Source organism: Oryzias melastigma, linkage group LG14, assembly GCF_002922805.2.
Source record: "Oryzias melastigma strain HK-1 linkage group LG14, ASM292280v2, whole genome shotgun sequence".
In the NCBI taxonomy this organism is placed as follows: domain Eukaryota; kingdom Metazoa; phylum Chordata; class Actinopteri; order Beloniformes; family Adrianichthyidae; genus Oryzias; species Oryzias melastigma.
Genome location: NC_050525.1, coordinates 18,413,141 through 18,427,944, shown reverse-complemented (window position 1 = coordinate 18,427,944; position 14,804 = coordinate 18,413,141). Strand labels below are relative to the sequence as shown.

The 14,804-nt window shown below is 39.9% G+C and overlaps 3 protein-coding genes across 4 annotated transcripts in view; 1 reads left to right on the top strand and 2 right to left on the bottom strand.

Annotated features, from left to right (window-relative positions):
• Positions 1–1,486: 1,486 nt before the first annotated feature.
• On the bottom strand, positions 1,487–8,967 carry alg9 (ALG9 alpha-1,2-mannosyltransferase). Its single transcript, XM_024266267.2, has 14 exons — positions 8,739–8,967; positions 7,308–7,443; positions 7,075–7,209; positions 6,845–6,915; positions 6,662–6,750; positions 5,832–5,967; positions 5,656–5,743; positions 5,097–5,202; positions 4,110–4,387; positions 3,911–4,040; positions 3,692–3,839; positions 2,374–2,503; positions 2,169–2,299; positions 1,487–2,074 (listed from the first exon to the last, which is right to left on the bottom strand). Exons 1-14 carry the CDS (start codon positions 8,918–8,920, stop codon positions 1,951–1,953), a joined length of 1,884 nt encoding a protein of 627 aa, XP_024122035.1. The 5' UTR covers positions 8,921–8,967; the 3' UTR covers positions 1,487–1,950.
• Positions 7,338–14,804, top strand: part of si:dkey-71l1.1 (uncharacterized protein LOC569883 homolog) — a 20,110-nt gene continuing 12,643 nt past the window's right edge. Inside the window, exon 1 of the mRNA XM_024266272.2 lies at positions 7,338–7,460. The gene's annotated coding sequence lies outside the window, so the exon portion shown is untranslated. The remainder of the gene's footprint in view (positions 7,461–14,804) is intronic.
• fdxacb1 (ferredoxin-fold anticodon binding domain containing 1) overlaps positions 10,046–14,804 on the bottom strand; it is a 5,695-nt gene continuing 936 nt past the window's right edge. For both annotated transcript variants that reach the window (XM_024266268.2, XM_036215305.1), the window contains 3 exons: positions 13,102–13,305; positions 12,846–13,004; positions 10,046–12,772 (listed from right to left, as the gene is read on the bottom strand). In XM_024266268.2, coding sequence (XP_024122036.1) covers positions 11,620–12,772; positions 12,846–13,004; positions 13,102–13,305 — 1,516 coding nt within the window. In that variant the 3' untranslated portion in view covers positions 10,046–11,619. The remainder of the gene's footprint in view (positions 12,773–12,845; positions 13,005–13,101; positions 13,306–14,804) is intronic.

The window sequence follows — 14,804 nt, the reverse complement described above, 5'->3', positions numbered from 1 at the left end:
TCTCCCAATAAACAGCTGTGGTCGTACTTGCGGTTTGTTTCTCCCCCTCATTCTCTATATTTGTGACAGAGTGTGAGCTCGCTGTGCTTTGTTGATCTCTGAATTCTTCTGGGATAATTATGTGGGCTGAGGAGTGTTGGAGGCTGTGGATTGGACACCTAGATGTCCATTCACTACTTTTTTCTTGGCTTTTTGTGCCCCACCCCTTCCATATCAAGACCTGTTGAGGGTCATTTTGTGGCACGACCCCTCAGCCCTACTCATTTTGATAGTTTTGTGTAAAGAGAAACATATTTTCTTGACTCACTTGTTTGTCCTGCTTGTATAAGTCCAGAGAGTTGATGTCTTTGGTTTCCCCCGTCATTATTGGTAGAGCAGCACCTGTGACTTCAGGCAGTTTATTTTATACTTTAATTCAAACCAAAAAACTTTTGCTAATGGTTATGCTTTATGGTTGCCACTTCTAAAGAGATTTTTGCGCAAATATACGAAATACTGGTGAGAGAAACCTTTATGCTCCGCCCATTGACTGTAAATGAGAACTGGACAGAGTGTGACTTCGTCCATGGAGAATAGTTTACTCCCACAAAATTAGGTATATTCAGTCACCAATTTTTCACAATATGGACGCCGCCATGTTGTAACTAGATGACGTCAGTAAGAAGTAGGACCGTAGGGAAATATATTGCGATATTTTATTTGGCAATACTTGCCTACAAGACGATATTTAACTAAATATTTAGTGTCTTTCAGCGTCTTACTTTTTTTAACCAGCCCGAGTTTGGTTAAGTTCCCCTCACGGTTTTTGTTGTTATGAAACATGTACTGTTTATGATAACGCATCGTGATTAACCAAACAGAATTAAAACGTTGATATTCATTAATGCATATTAATTGAATTTAGCAGACCAGCAGTCTCTTGCCTTTTGCGATTAAGGCTTCCACGGTGCGATTTAAAACACTATTTTGGGTATTATCCCAGTTATACCATAGTTATTTACGAAAGAAATAAATATTTAAGCGATTTTTAGTACTAGTTAATCATAACAAAGAAGTGTGAAAAATCTGGGTTTTTTTTTATTCGATTGACAGCCCTAATTAAAAAATAAATGTGCTGTTTTGTGTGCGATTTCATTCTGTGATTATTCGCAGATAATAAGCGGTTGATAAATACTGTAACTTAAATAAAAAAATAATAATTGCGATTAATCGTGAATAATTTTTTCCCCAGTATGCAATTAATTAGTTAATTTTTTAAATCGATTCCCTGCCATAGTTTTTATGCCGGTTTATGACTTGAGTAACTTGCACTACAGGCGACAGAATATAGACGTTTATTTATCAATAGAAATCGATGAGATTTTGGCTTCTTGGAGCCAGGAGGTGCTTCCTATTTGGAACGAGATGGGGGAGGGGTCACTCAGTCCAGTTCTCATATACAATCAATGGCTCCACCCCATAACCCCAAGACAAAACAGGGCCTGACTTTCACAGTCAATGTTTTTATTAACATTTGAACATAAATTAAAGATGCAATTCTTCTTCCCGACTTAACTACATCACCTTTTTTCAGTCCGGACATGCAGGTTTCTCCAACTGGAGGAAAATGTCCCCACTGAAGCCTCATTCAAGTAGAGTTTCTGCGATTTGGCCTTTCATGGTTTTTTTTTTAACGTGAAATCCTTCAGTAGAGGTGCCGCTTCTTTACCACAGAGATGCCAAAGTCGGCCCAAAAAACGTCCAGCTGATGAATGTAAACCACACCTGCATACACACACGTCATCTTTACACTTTCAGAAGCATCTGCAGAAGCAGGCCCAATGTCCTTTGAGGTCTTCGTGCTTCATGATCACACGCACACCGACACACAGAATACCAGCTGTTCGGAGGGAACCGATGCGCTCCTCTCGTTCGGGTCTGCACTCACAGGGCGGCTCAGGCGTCCCAGAGTCAGCCGTGCGTCCGCTTGCGAGACTGCTTCTGCCGCCGCGGTTTTAGGATGACGTAGCGCCTGTAGGTGGTGTGATGCTCCGACAAAAACGGGACGTAGAACGCTCTAAAGATCGGCGATGATCTGAGGGAACGACAGAGCGTTTATTATTTTAGCCATTGTTGTTCAACACTAATCTGACTTTCTGCAAAGTCTGCGTTTTTTTTTTTAAATCTACCTGGATGCTTGTAGGAAAGGTTTAAAAGCGACGACGCTCCACTCATCCTTGTTGGCTGAGTAACGCGGTTCCAGCGGAGTCGCTTCATCTGAATCCAGGTCCACCAGGTAGTGACACTGTTTGATATCCACCTGCATGGAAAACACAGGAGCCAGTTCAGATCCCTACAGCTCCACCTGCAGCGACTGGAGGAGGACTGACGCACGTATCTGGACGTCTCCTCCAAGTTCTGGTCGTTCATATTTGATGGAATGATCTGTGTGGCCAAAGGTCCCGAGGCGTACGGCTGAGGAAGCTGCCCCCTGAACTCCGACTGGATGAAGTGCAGGTGCCAGCTGGACGGACAAACAAACTTTAAGCAGGAGATCAGAGATACAATCAAATAACTTAAAATAAAAAAGTAAATAAAATGTAGATTTTCAAGCACTACTTTGAATCTGGTTGTACTTGTGGGATGTGTACATGTGGGGGTTTTTATTTATTTTTCACTATGAAACTATTTTTCTTTCTTATTGTTGTTTATTTTATTTTGAAAAGCACTTCGACATGTTTTGTGGCAGGAAAAGTGCTTTACAAATAAAGCTGAATCTCAAATTTACTTTTAAGACAGTCTAAAATAAATTGGTAGAAAATAATCAAAACTTGAGTTGGAACGAGTAGCAGTAAATAATTTCTTTAGAATATAGAACAATTTTAAGTTAATAAACTAACCAAATCCACTACTGTCACAGGAAGTAAATAAACTTTCAAAGTAAAGTGTCGATGAAGCTTCTAATGTTCAAAGTAAAACTATTGAGTGTTTCTGTAGATAAAAGCAATGAGACTTAAGTTTAGTTTACTGAAAAAAAATCATATGAATTTTTTTTTTTGCTTTAAAAATGTAGTTGACAATTTGATTAAAAATACATTTTTGAGATCATAATCACAATAGGCGTTTCTCCATCTTCAATTACAATCTTCTTGTCATCTATCAACAGGAACTGTGGTTGCCTAAACTTTGAGGATGGAAAACTCTAGAAAAAATGTTCAAGATTTGTTGTTGTGATCCAAAATAACAGTGATGTTAATGTTTTGTTAGTTAACCAAAAAGTTGACAGAAAAACTTTAGAGAGTGACAATGTTTAAAGTGATAAATATTTATTTTTTTCCAAATCTTGTGTTTTTATCCGTTATGTTTTGTTGATTCTGATCACCTGTTCTAAATGAAAGTATAAATGATGGTGATTAAATCCATATTATTTTGACAATTAAATATCTTGTAAAAACTCTAGAAACCATACTCATATTAAATAGTAAGAATCATTGTTCCATCTGTGAATTGTTAATCAAATCTGCTGACCTCACCTGAGTAACTACTTGTCAAAATTAGTAAAAACTTTTGGAAAAAGTTCTGTAAAGATCACAGCCCTGTTGGTGCTTGATAACTATCAAGGTTTCCAGTTTTATCTCCTTCAAAAAATAGTTTCACATGCAGAAAACCGATCAATAAAGTAAAAAAAGTTTTAGCGTTCCTGCATACTGACTTGTGCGGCAGAAGGAAGCTGCTTGGGAAGCGGTACCACTCTTTGCCAACACACACACTGACCGGCCGGCCTTCAGGAACCGAGTGCAGGGTGGGGTCTTTGGCGATGCGGTGAAACTCCGGGTAAAGGTCCAGAGGAGCGTGGTAGCCTGCAAACACATTCTATTGGTGTTTTCTGCAGCAGTGATGCTCGAGGAGATCGTGAAGTGAGCGTGCAAACCTCTGAAGAGGGCAACAGAGCGGGACAGCGACAGCACCGTGAACACAGCAACGGCGCTTAAAGCCAACCAGTTGGACGAGACCGTGTAGTGCTCCAGCCGGTACCGCTGAAACAGGAAGTGGTAGCATTTCTGTGGGAAACAAAACGTAAATCAGCTGCTCACAAAAGTCAGATAGTTTACACCGCATAGCAACTCCACCTGCAGAGACGAGAGGGCGACTGCCCCGCACAGGCAGATCAGAGGGTAGATGGGGAAGAGAAAGCGCTCTTCTTTATGAGGTCTGGTGAAGAAAACCAGCATCCAGAGATACATGGGAGACAGGGTGAGCCAGTACGGTCGGCCCAGGTTCTGCACGTTAAATCTATGCAGCAGGGTTTCCATGAGAGCGGTAAGCGGCAGGGAGAAGAGCGCCAGAGCAAAGACCACATTGAAGTTCAGGACCCCGTTGATAAAGTAGAAAGGCCATGGCTCTGTTCCTGAAAAACAACAAGTCACAGAACAAGTCAGGAAAAGCAACATTAACCATTACCTGAATAATGGCAGTTATGGAAGTTACCTAAAATTATTTAAAGCTTAAATGATGCTGATGTTGCCTCCATTGACTGTATATGAGAGCTGGACTGAGTGACCCCTCCCCCCTTGTAATCCAAACAGGAAGTATCTCCTGGCTCTAAGAGGCCAAAAACCCAAAAAGAGAAAAAAAACAGCTATTACTATTTGAAGGACTAATCATTCTTGCTCTGATATATTTTTTATCATTTTCTTGCACATCTTATTTTTTTTTATATATTTTTTTTCGTTATCACAAATCATTCAAGTTATAAACTGATCAATCAGATGCCACAATAAAAGCATGTGATTGACAGATTCTCCCAAGCTCACTTTCAAGTGGTAGGGGTGTGGCCTTCCAAAAAGCTCACTCAAGATTGGTGAGAGAGGTTGCCATAGTAACGCTGACTGAGACCAACTTGGACCAATCCCTGCTCCAAACATAGTGATGGCTATATTGCAAAAAAAAGTTGATTCAATTAACTTGATTTCATTGGAGCCGGAAGTAACACATTTTCTAATCTTCTCACTTGGTTCAGTTCTCTATATACAGTCAATGGTTGGAATTTACAGATTGAATTTTTTTTTTCCAATCAAAAAAATATTTTTTTAAAAATAAGACATTTTGCAATTTACCATACAAATCCGGTCCATGTGGAGTAAAGACGTTGTACAGTAGAATATTGAGTGGGGCTATAACTACTTTGCCATAAAAAAAGGAGTCCACTGCCACCAAAGGAACCTGATGAGAACAGGAAAAGATTTTAGAAACTGAATATATCATTTATAAACAGAAATATTTCAAAACATTAACATATTTGCAGTAAAAATCTAATGCTGCATCAGGACAAGAAGACTTGAGCTTCTTACTAGGATCAAATGGATGGAGAAAACCAAAAACCTCAAATTGTTTTTTTAAATATAAAGACATACTGCAATTTATTGCTATGCAATAATAAAGATAGATGAACGAAAGCTTTTAATGTTGCATTAAGAATCACCACTCTAAAAATGTCCACTTCAATAAGCTTTTAAATTAGTGCCAGGAAAAGCGGCTCCTTTTGGACGAAATTCAAGTTCTCTTTCTCCAACATTTGTTCATATTACTTTTTTTCTCTTGTCAAAAATCACAATTTAATTTAGACTATAGATGTACACCAAAATCTAATTGAAGTTCAAAAAGAAATATTCCCACCAGCAGCAGAAGCACGGCCAAAGCTGCCCATGTCGTGAAGCTTTTCCACTCCCGCTTGATCAGCAGCAGGTCGAAGGCGATCGGGATCCTGCAAAGATGATTAATTATTTTAACATTTTGTCTGTAAAAAAAATTATTTGTTAAAGTTTAAGTGGGAAGCAAGTTTAAAATCCTACCCAACTAAAGCAGAAAATGGCCATCCGATGATGGCACCGGCGGCCACGCCCAAAACAGCTAATGGTATGGAGTCCTGAAACCAGCCGGTCATGGCGACCATCGTGGTGCACATGCAGAAGGAGGACGGCAGGAACGCTGAGGAGAAGGTGCATCAAACATGTAAAAAATTGAAATTTTTCAAAAAATTGTGCACAAGAAATGATGTCAAACACGTGTCATATGTGGAGGCTAGATGACAACAAGAGATTTATAGAGCTGGGTGATGAAAATATTTTATCGATTGATTCAAATTTGCTGTTTAAGAAGATTATTTTTGAGTAAATCTTCTTTTCTTTCCCAGTATTCTCCTTTTTTGGGCTTCTTTTATTCAGAAATATAGTCAGCCGGCCGGTTTCTTGCGTCTCCCATAAGATTTTTATGGGAGAAGGTATTTAAGATTGGAGACATTCTTGTGACTACTGTAATTCTTCAACCGTTTATGTAGTCGATCCTAATCAGCTGATTCTGTTGCAGAGAAAAGCGACGTTAAGCAACACTTTACATTGGAAATGTAAATGCCCACATGAAAACACGCTTTTCTCCACATCAGAATCAGCTAATTCATGTTGATCGCCTTAACACAGTTGAAGAATACGTCAAAGACCGTGTAATATTTGGTTGTCGCTGGCGACTTCTCTGGTTTTAAATGGTTAAGTAAGTAAAAGGAGGGAGAAAACAAAAACAAACAAACAAAAAAATTAAGGTTGAAAATCGAATTTGGTGTGAGAAAAATAAAAGTCAGAGATTTTAGTTTTATTATCCACCCATCGACCTAATAAATCCAACCAACCTGCAGATGAGCAGAACATTCCGGTGCTCAGGACGAGGAACGCCAACATTAGACGGCCCACGTGCAAGCCAAACTTCTTACAAACTGCCCTGTTCCACACACAGACAGGCCCAGCGCTCAGCTTACATTCCTCCACAAAAATAATCAGCCGAGACAAACAGGATCAAAGGAGGACACACTCACTTGTAGAAGTAGAGTTCACAGACGCAACAGCAGAAGGCGAGGACGCAACGCACAAAGTAGAACACTAACACCTGAAAGACAGTAGAGATGCACATAAAATCAAAAATTCCAAAACGTTTTTTTTTATAAAACTGATTCACTCACTGCAATAAAATAAAAATAAGGTCAGACAAATAAAACTATTAAAGACGTGGAATTTATGGATCAAAACAACAAACTGGAATAGTTACCTTGTTTGTTTGCAGGACGTGGGCATGTAAACAAGCAGGAAGCGCGTGCAACCATAAATACGCGTAAGACCTGATGGCGTACACGGGAGAATATTCCCATGTTTGCATTCCTGTACCGTACAACAGGTAGTGCATCTGCAAAAACATCCCAACAAAACACATTTACAGCCTCTGTAACTATGAATACTTTGGAATGGGTAGCTGCAGTTGGAATTACTAGTAGCAGTACTCACCGGTTCCCAGTAGTTAAACGTCTCATCGCAGTCGGAGATGTTGCTGAGCAACGCTGCGCAGAAACGAGAGGAGAGCAGGCACTTAAAGGCCGTGGAGCCTTCAGGAGCCCAAACCTGACCTCCTCGACTGATCGACCTGGAACACAAAAGCAGGTATTGCTTAGTGAACTATGAAGAGCACAATAATACCACTGACTGTATAAGAGAACTGGGCCAAGCGAGAGTGACAGAAAATGACTTATTTGCGATAATGGAAAGTCATTACAGTTATTTTATCATACAGATGCCGCTATGTAAATAGTAATTGGTCTGAATCAGTCTGAGTCATCGTTTCTATGGCAATCACTCTCACCAATCAGAAGTGAGCTTGTTAGGAGTCCACACTGTCTACCACTTGACACAAAATCTGTCAATCAAAAGTTTTTAAGTGTTCAATGTGGAAGTCAGCAGGCACCACCTACCTTTGAGGCATCTGATTGGTCAATTTATAAGTAGTAAATACAGTAGAAAATAGTAAATACTTCGAAATAAAAAGATATATCGTGAAAAAAACGAGTATAAAAAAACATGTTGAAGAAAGATATCAGAGCAATAATGGTTATTCTGACAACTATAATGACTGAGTAATAGCTGTTTATAGAAGTCTAAGTAAGGGGTTTCAGCTTCTTGGAGCCAGCAGGTACTTCCTGTCTGGAATATGAGAGGGGAGAGAATAGTAAGTCCAGGTCTCTTATACAGGTCAATGATTAATATCCACATTATTGTTATTATTATTTTTAATCAAAAACAAATTATATGTTCCAGCAACCCCTACGTGATTCCCACACAGTTATGGTTTCAGGGCTCCTCTTCCTTTTAAATCCACTGCATTTATAAACAGCTGTCTACGTCACCTGTCATTCAGGTGTGATAAAGCTGCAGGGGGCGGAGCGGGGGGGGGTGTTTTGACTGGGTCCATCCGAAGTATGTTTACTTCACACCTGTCACAATTAATCTGATTAGTTGGCTCCTCCTGATCCTCACAGCCCCATCATAAAGACACGTCATCTTTACACAAAACTGGTCTCAACCGCGACAGGCGCAAAACGGTCATTTTTTTCCGGACCAGAATGGACCCACGGCCGCTTGGCTCTGCACGGATAGGTCCACATAAAACATGAACTGATCCTCTGCGAACAATGAATGAATGAATGAGCCTGACAGGTAACCTGGGCTTCGTCATTCCACGCCACGCGCCCCCCTTGGGAACTAGTTTTTGCAGCGGAAGAACTCTTATAGTACTTTCAATTTTTGCTCCTTATTAATTCTATAAGGTGTAGTTGGGCGGAACCAGAACCTGTGGTTAGATGATGCAAAGAAGCTAACTAGCTTCCCAGACTGCATAGCGTTCAGAGTCGGACTACAATGTCTCCCCACTTTATCCATACTCACTCTGTGCGAGCCTCTGTGGTTTTCGTGTCATCGCCGGCTTTCTCGTCTCTCGGAGTCCGGGTTTCTGTTGGAATGTTCTGGCTGTTCTGGTCCTGTCTGCTGCCTCTCCTGCCGCGCTGACGGAGCGCCTTGGCCGCCATGTTTCGCGACGGCGTTTCACCCGAGCCCCGCCCCTCGTTCATTTCCGAATGTTTCCGGTTATTGACGAAGCTTTTCACTCGTTGTTGTAGAGAGACAAGGTCTCTGCCTTCACCACCACCAAAAGCCTTTAAAAACTAAAGTTGTAGGGTAAATAAATAAACTTACAAATTTAAACAAATTACATTTAGATGAGACTTTGGTAAAGATAATTTGTGTAACTGAGCTGTTGTAATATTTTATATTTTTAGGGCTGCTAACTCTCACGCATTGGAGACTCACACATTTCTCACTCTCTCACGCCACACCTCAATTTCTACAATTACTTTCCTTTTTTTTCTTTTTTGTGGAATGTAAATTATACCAGCAGAGACTGCACATGGATGTATGCACAATCACCTATTGAGCCGCACTTGGTTCACATCTGAATAGTGCAGCACTATTGCTTTGCATTTGTAAGGATGCTGTTTTTCTCCATGCCAGAGGTCTGCAACCTGCGGCTCCAGATCCACATATGGCTCTTTTATTTCTCCATGGTGGCTCCTCGGCCAAACATAAAATAAGTCAGAAAGGCTGCTGATCCACCAATGTCGACTGTCAGAGTCAGCAGCTCCCTGCTGAGGGCTCCCAAACCAAAATCTGCCTAAAGAAAACAAATAAAGCCTGAAAACTAAGACTACCAAGGTCCAACCCCAAACTAAAATAACAAAACCCAGCAGTGTAAGACTGCTGAAGACAAAGACTGGAAATAGAACAAAAAAGGTATATGAGCTTTTGTCTCACGTAAAAAAAAAGAAAGAAATCACATTTTGAGAGATAGTTTCTTTTTATATTTTTGCTTTTGTATGTGACAAATACATAACTCATATTTATTATTAAAAAAGGAGGTCATGAATGCAAATCCAAATTTTCTAAAGTTAAAGTAAGACTATATGGCTCCTTTTAGGTTTCGATCAGTAGAAAACGAGCCCAAATGGCTCTTTTACTGTTAAAGGTTGGTGACCCCTGGTCTCTGCAAATGCGCATAAAGCAGAATTTCTGACTTCTGGCATTGAACAGGGCCACTTGATTGCTCGCCGACTTGGCCGGTGTGTAAGCACCATAGATGTTTAGTCATTGGTAAGCACCCACAGTCCCTGCCCGTGCGCAAATGCTTAACGCACGACTCGTGAATTTAACCCTTTATTGAAGTTAGCGCTTCTTTTTACAAATATATACACACAAATATACATATACTTGGTTGATAAACTGTGAAACATAACAAAGCAAGCTCTTTTTTTGTCTCACTATATAAGAAAGCTAAGGCCACTCGCCTTCAATATTTTACTCTCTATAAAAATATATTTTGTCAAAACTATACAAGTTAGAAATAAGTGAAAGATAACATTGGAGCATTAATAAAAATAAAATAAAATTATCTGGAGGGCCGGACATATTACTCAGAGGGCCGGATCCGGGCCCTGACTTTGACACGTGATCTATAGTATACTTACACTCATACTTGATAAACTTCAACTGTACTACTTTTTGCTAAAAGAAGAAATAAAGACAAATTTCCTGTTTTACTTGTTAAGATAGATTGAGTCCATTCACAGAAAGTTTATTTCATCATTTTGTTTAAAGTTGAATCCATTTATTTGTATAGAATAGATTTGTAAACATGTAAATATTTGTAAAAATATGCCTTTTTTTTACATCCAAGTCAATTAACAATTAACATCACAAAAATCCAGCTTGATCCATTTTTTTATTGCACTTTTTTGTCTTTTTAAATAAAACCTCCTAATGAACCGACCTTTTAGCCCCAGTATTTACATTCTTTCGATTTCTACAACTCTTTAATCGTCGACGCAATTAACGCTGTGGATTCTGAAATAGAGAAAAGCAGCCTTACACTGATATGTAACGCTGTACGGTAGTGAACACTGTTAATCCGTGGATTTTGCTGCATTTTCCGTCAGTAATGTGTTGTAAAGATTTCTGCTGATTGCGTAAATACGCCAAGATGATGGTATGTCAAAGAGTGTGTGTTATTTAGATGTTGCAGTCAACATCTCTGGTGTTCAGCTCCATACACACGGGTCATTTGTTTAATTCATGATGTTCACACTAGACAAGCAGGGAGGAGCTTCTTCTGTTCTTTGGCTTGTCCGCCACCTTCAGTTCAAGAGGCTCGGTGTGAAATGTTAAAGCGGCACAAATCTCAAAATTCTTGCTTAAGGCTTTTTCTTTCACAGCTTTATTCTGATATATGAAAGACTTGGTGTCATATAACTCCGTCCAGGCACAAACTTAAATTATGAATTTCTTCTCTATGATCAATATTCAAACTGTTGGCACTTCCGTGAATAAAAAGGCCCTCCACATGTCACTACCAAACCTGAGTCTCTGATTGGTCAAAATTCAACCGGTTTAGCTTCCAATGCACATTCAATGGCCGCATGTTTAGTCCATAGAGCCTGAAAATGGTCATAGAAACTCGTACTCATGAACGTGTGAGGGCAGTGTGAAAGTAGATTTAAAAGGGCAATGCAGCCTGTTGCATCATGTCCGCCATATTTCCTTGTTGCATCACACCCAGAGCTTGACTGACATTATTGCACTTTCGCAGAGAGAGATGAACTGAATCTGATTTGTTGGAGGCAGTGGAACCAAAAATCTAGACGCTTGAGCTTGGATTTAAATATGTCTAATCCAGCGACTGTAAAGGTTAAGATTTCTCCATTTAAGGAGCGTCTCTGTGTTACCTTATAGTGACATTTAAGCGAGATGAGAGCAAAGACTCGAGCTGTTTGTGGAAGTGTAGAGCCTGAGTGTGTGACAGTGCGTGAGTGTGTGAGTGGTAGGTGAGTCTGTAGCAGTAACTCGTCTGACTGAGGTCAGGATGGGAGAAAGTGTCGATGAGCTTCACCAGCTTCACGCTCCCGTGACTGGCCTCTCTGACCGCCGCGTGGAACTGCTTCTCATCCCACGTTGGCCCGGTCCAGAAACTTATATCGAACCTGATGGGTTCAGGGAACAGGGACAGTGGCTGACAAGGCGTCCCTGGTGGCGGGCGGGGACGAAACTGCTTTAAGAAACGTTGGTCGTGTGTCCATAGCAACCGCCAGTCGGGGAGTGAGAACAGAAGAACAGCAAGGAGGTCCAAATTTAGGGATACATTAATGATGTCTGTGTCTACTTGGTGGTTTACAAACACTTTACCCAGAATTCCCATTGGTTGTGCCGTCAAATGCAGGACTTCTCCTTCCGTTGCTATGGAAACATTAAAAGGGGCGAGAAGGGATTCTAGTTTGTGTCCTAACAGTTTCATCGGCTCACATTCGGAAGGGAAAACACCTCTGAGGATGAGCTCATGGAAGGCTGGCAGACCCCAAAGGCTGATGGGTACATTCCTGAACACCACTTCACTCGCCCCACACAACAAACCAGGAACATCCTGATGGCCTTCATCATTTCCCTCCAAATTAGCCCTTTTGAGAGCCTCTCCACTCTTCCTCACATCGTTCTTCCTGTCCTGCTTCTCTACGGGAAGTTCCTCCATATGAGGCAGCAGCGATGGACGCAGCACATAAAGGTCAAGGTCGACCTCGGGATCAAGGGATGTAGACCAGAAACCCTCGGGCCGTTCGCTCTTTGTCCGGTCTTCTTTAGAGGAGCTGACAGTCGTGGCCGGGAGATGCTCCTGTGTGTGCAAGCTTCTCACATCTCTGCCAAACCTGAAGTAGCACTGAGAGACGTCGACACCACAGCTAGACGCCTGCAGCCGTTTGGCTGTCAGAAAAAAGGGGATGGACTCTGTCGTCATGGAGATTGGCCACTCTTCCTCCAGTCCCTCAAGAAGGAAATCTTGCACCAGTTTTACAGGATGCACAGAATCCGAGCAGAGGAACCTCCTATAGAAAGAGAAGGGGTTCAGCAGATCTGGTTCTGTGGTTGAACACCATCAGGGTTCTGGTGCTGTCGTACCTGAACATGAAATCACTAAGCTCAGCTGGGACATCGTAGAGGATCTTCTCTCCCTCAACCATTTCCTCCACTTCAACCTTTGCAGGAGAGGCGTAGACCTGACTGCGAGCGAACACGTGCAGCAAAGCCTTCTCTACCCGAAAGCCTTTATCCTGACTCCTGCAACAACAAGCACCAACCGTGAGTCCTTCAACCAGCAGAGAAACACGCTGAGCTGCTTCTCCTCCTCCCTGCAGCACTCGTGTCCACTTCTCACCTGTATCCGGTGCATTTGTAGCCTTGACGACTGCTGCTTTCAAAAGGATAAACGGCACTCAGGATGAGACCGGCCTCGGCTGCCATGGCAACCACCTGCCAGCTGTTGTGCCACTCGCGCCTCGGCTCGTCCGCCGGCGTTCCGCCCTGTCCGTTGCACAGGGAGACGTGAACCTCCCCGTCTTTTGCCAAAACCTGAAGACAACTGAGAGAAGAAGGGAGAGGACTTTCAGGCAAGACTCAGAAAACTGAAGCTTCTCTGGCTCACAAAACAAGAGCACTAAGTTTACCTCCATTATTTTTCAATATATACAGACGAAAAATATATATTAAAAACATTAAAATCGTTATCAGCTACAAAAACTACTAAAATCATGCCAATTTGGCTTTTCAAAAACCTGTTCTGGTCAACTGTACAATACAATGACTTTTTTCAATACTAAAATCATGTTTAAATACACAAAAACAAACCCAAAGACACAGGGCGGTAAAGCTTTAGGAAATACAGCTTTCATGTTTTTATGGTTTCATTTTATCTTAAACCAGGAGAGCACAAGAATAGCTTTATTATGGACTTTTAAAGTTAATGTGTTTGTTCATTTTGGGTAGCAACCATAAACAGCACCTAAAAAATAACAGTCGCCATCTATTCGTGATTCGGATGCGCCATGTTGGAGCGAGATGATGTCAGTCAGCAGTGATTGGTCCAAGTTGGTTTGAGACATTGACTAAATAAAGAGAAAAAAAAACAAGAAAACCAAATCCCAAAGAATTCTGGGTCTGAATTTGACCAGAATTAAGTGATAAAATTGTGAGAAAAAAAATTGTAAAATTAAGAGGAACAACTCAACATTTTATAAAAATGAAGAAGTAAAATTATTATTGAAAATGTTATTTTACAAGAAAAAAAGTTACCCTCTCAAAATAAAGCTGTAATTTCGTGAAAATAAACTTTCATATTTACAAAGAAAAGTCAACCGTATTCTACCAGATTCACACATTTTACTAGCTAAAAAAATCTTGACTTTTCTCATAATTTTATGACTTTCTTTTTGCAAATTTTTTAATTTTTATTGGTAATTTTGCTACTTTTTCCTTATAAATCTACTATTTTCTTCTCAAATTTGATTCTTGTAAACTTCTTACTTATATTTTTGACATTTTCCTCATAATTTTACAACTTTCTTTTTGTAAAATTTTAACTTTTTAATGATAATTTTGCTACTTCTTCCTAAATATGTCTAATATTTTTTTAACCTTATACTTATATTTTTAAAACAATTTCCCTTATAATTTTACATCTTTTTTGTCAAATTTTTACTTTTTGCTCTTAATTTTAGTAGTTTTTTCCCATAATTTCACTACTTCCTGAAGTACAAATTTCCCACCCGATTGTTGTAAATCATTTATTTATTTTTTCAATTTAATATTATATATATATATATATTATAACTTTGCGACTTTATTCTTGTAAAACTTAAGCTTTTCTTCATAATTTTACAACTTCGTTTAGTAAAATTTTGACTTTTTCTTTATCATTTTACTACTTTTTTTCTTTGAATTTTTTTGACTTTTTTCTTTTTAACTTTTAACTTATAATCAATCCTTTTCTCATAATTTCATTTTTTTATTTGTGCAAAAAGTTTACTTTTTGCTTTTAATTTTACTCGTTTTCCCCATAATTTTAAAACTTCCTGAAGTACG

What these genes read in the sequence shown, in the direction of transcription:
- alg9 (XM_024266267.2), bottom strand. Translation starts at nt 8,920, where the DNA reads ATGAACGAGGGGCGGGGCTCGGGTGAAACGCCGTCGCGAAACATGGCG. An exon ending in TGGCCGTGCTTCTGCTGCTG is followed by an intron (nt 5,203 to 5,655) that starts GTGGGAATATTT and finishes TGTTCTCATCAG; the next exon opens with GTTCCTTTGGTGGCAGTGGA. An exon ending in CCTTTCCTACAAGCATCCAG is followed by an intron (nt 2,075 to 2,168) that starts GTAGATTTAAAA and finishes TCGTTCCCTCAG; the next exon opens with ATCATCGCCGATCTTTAGAG.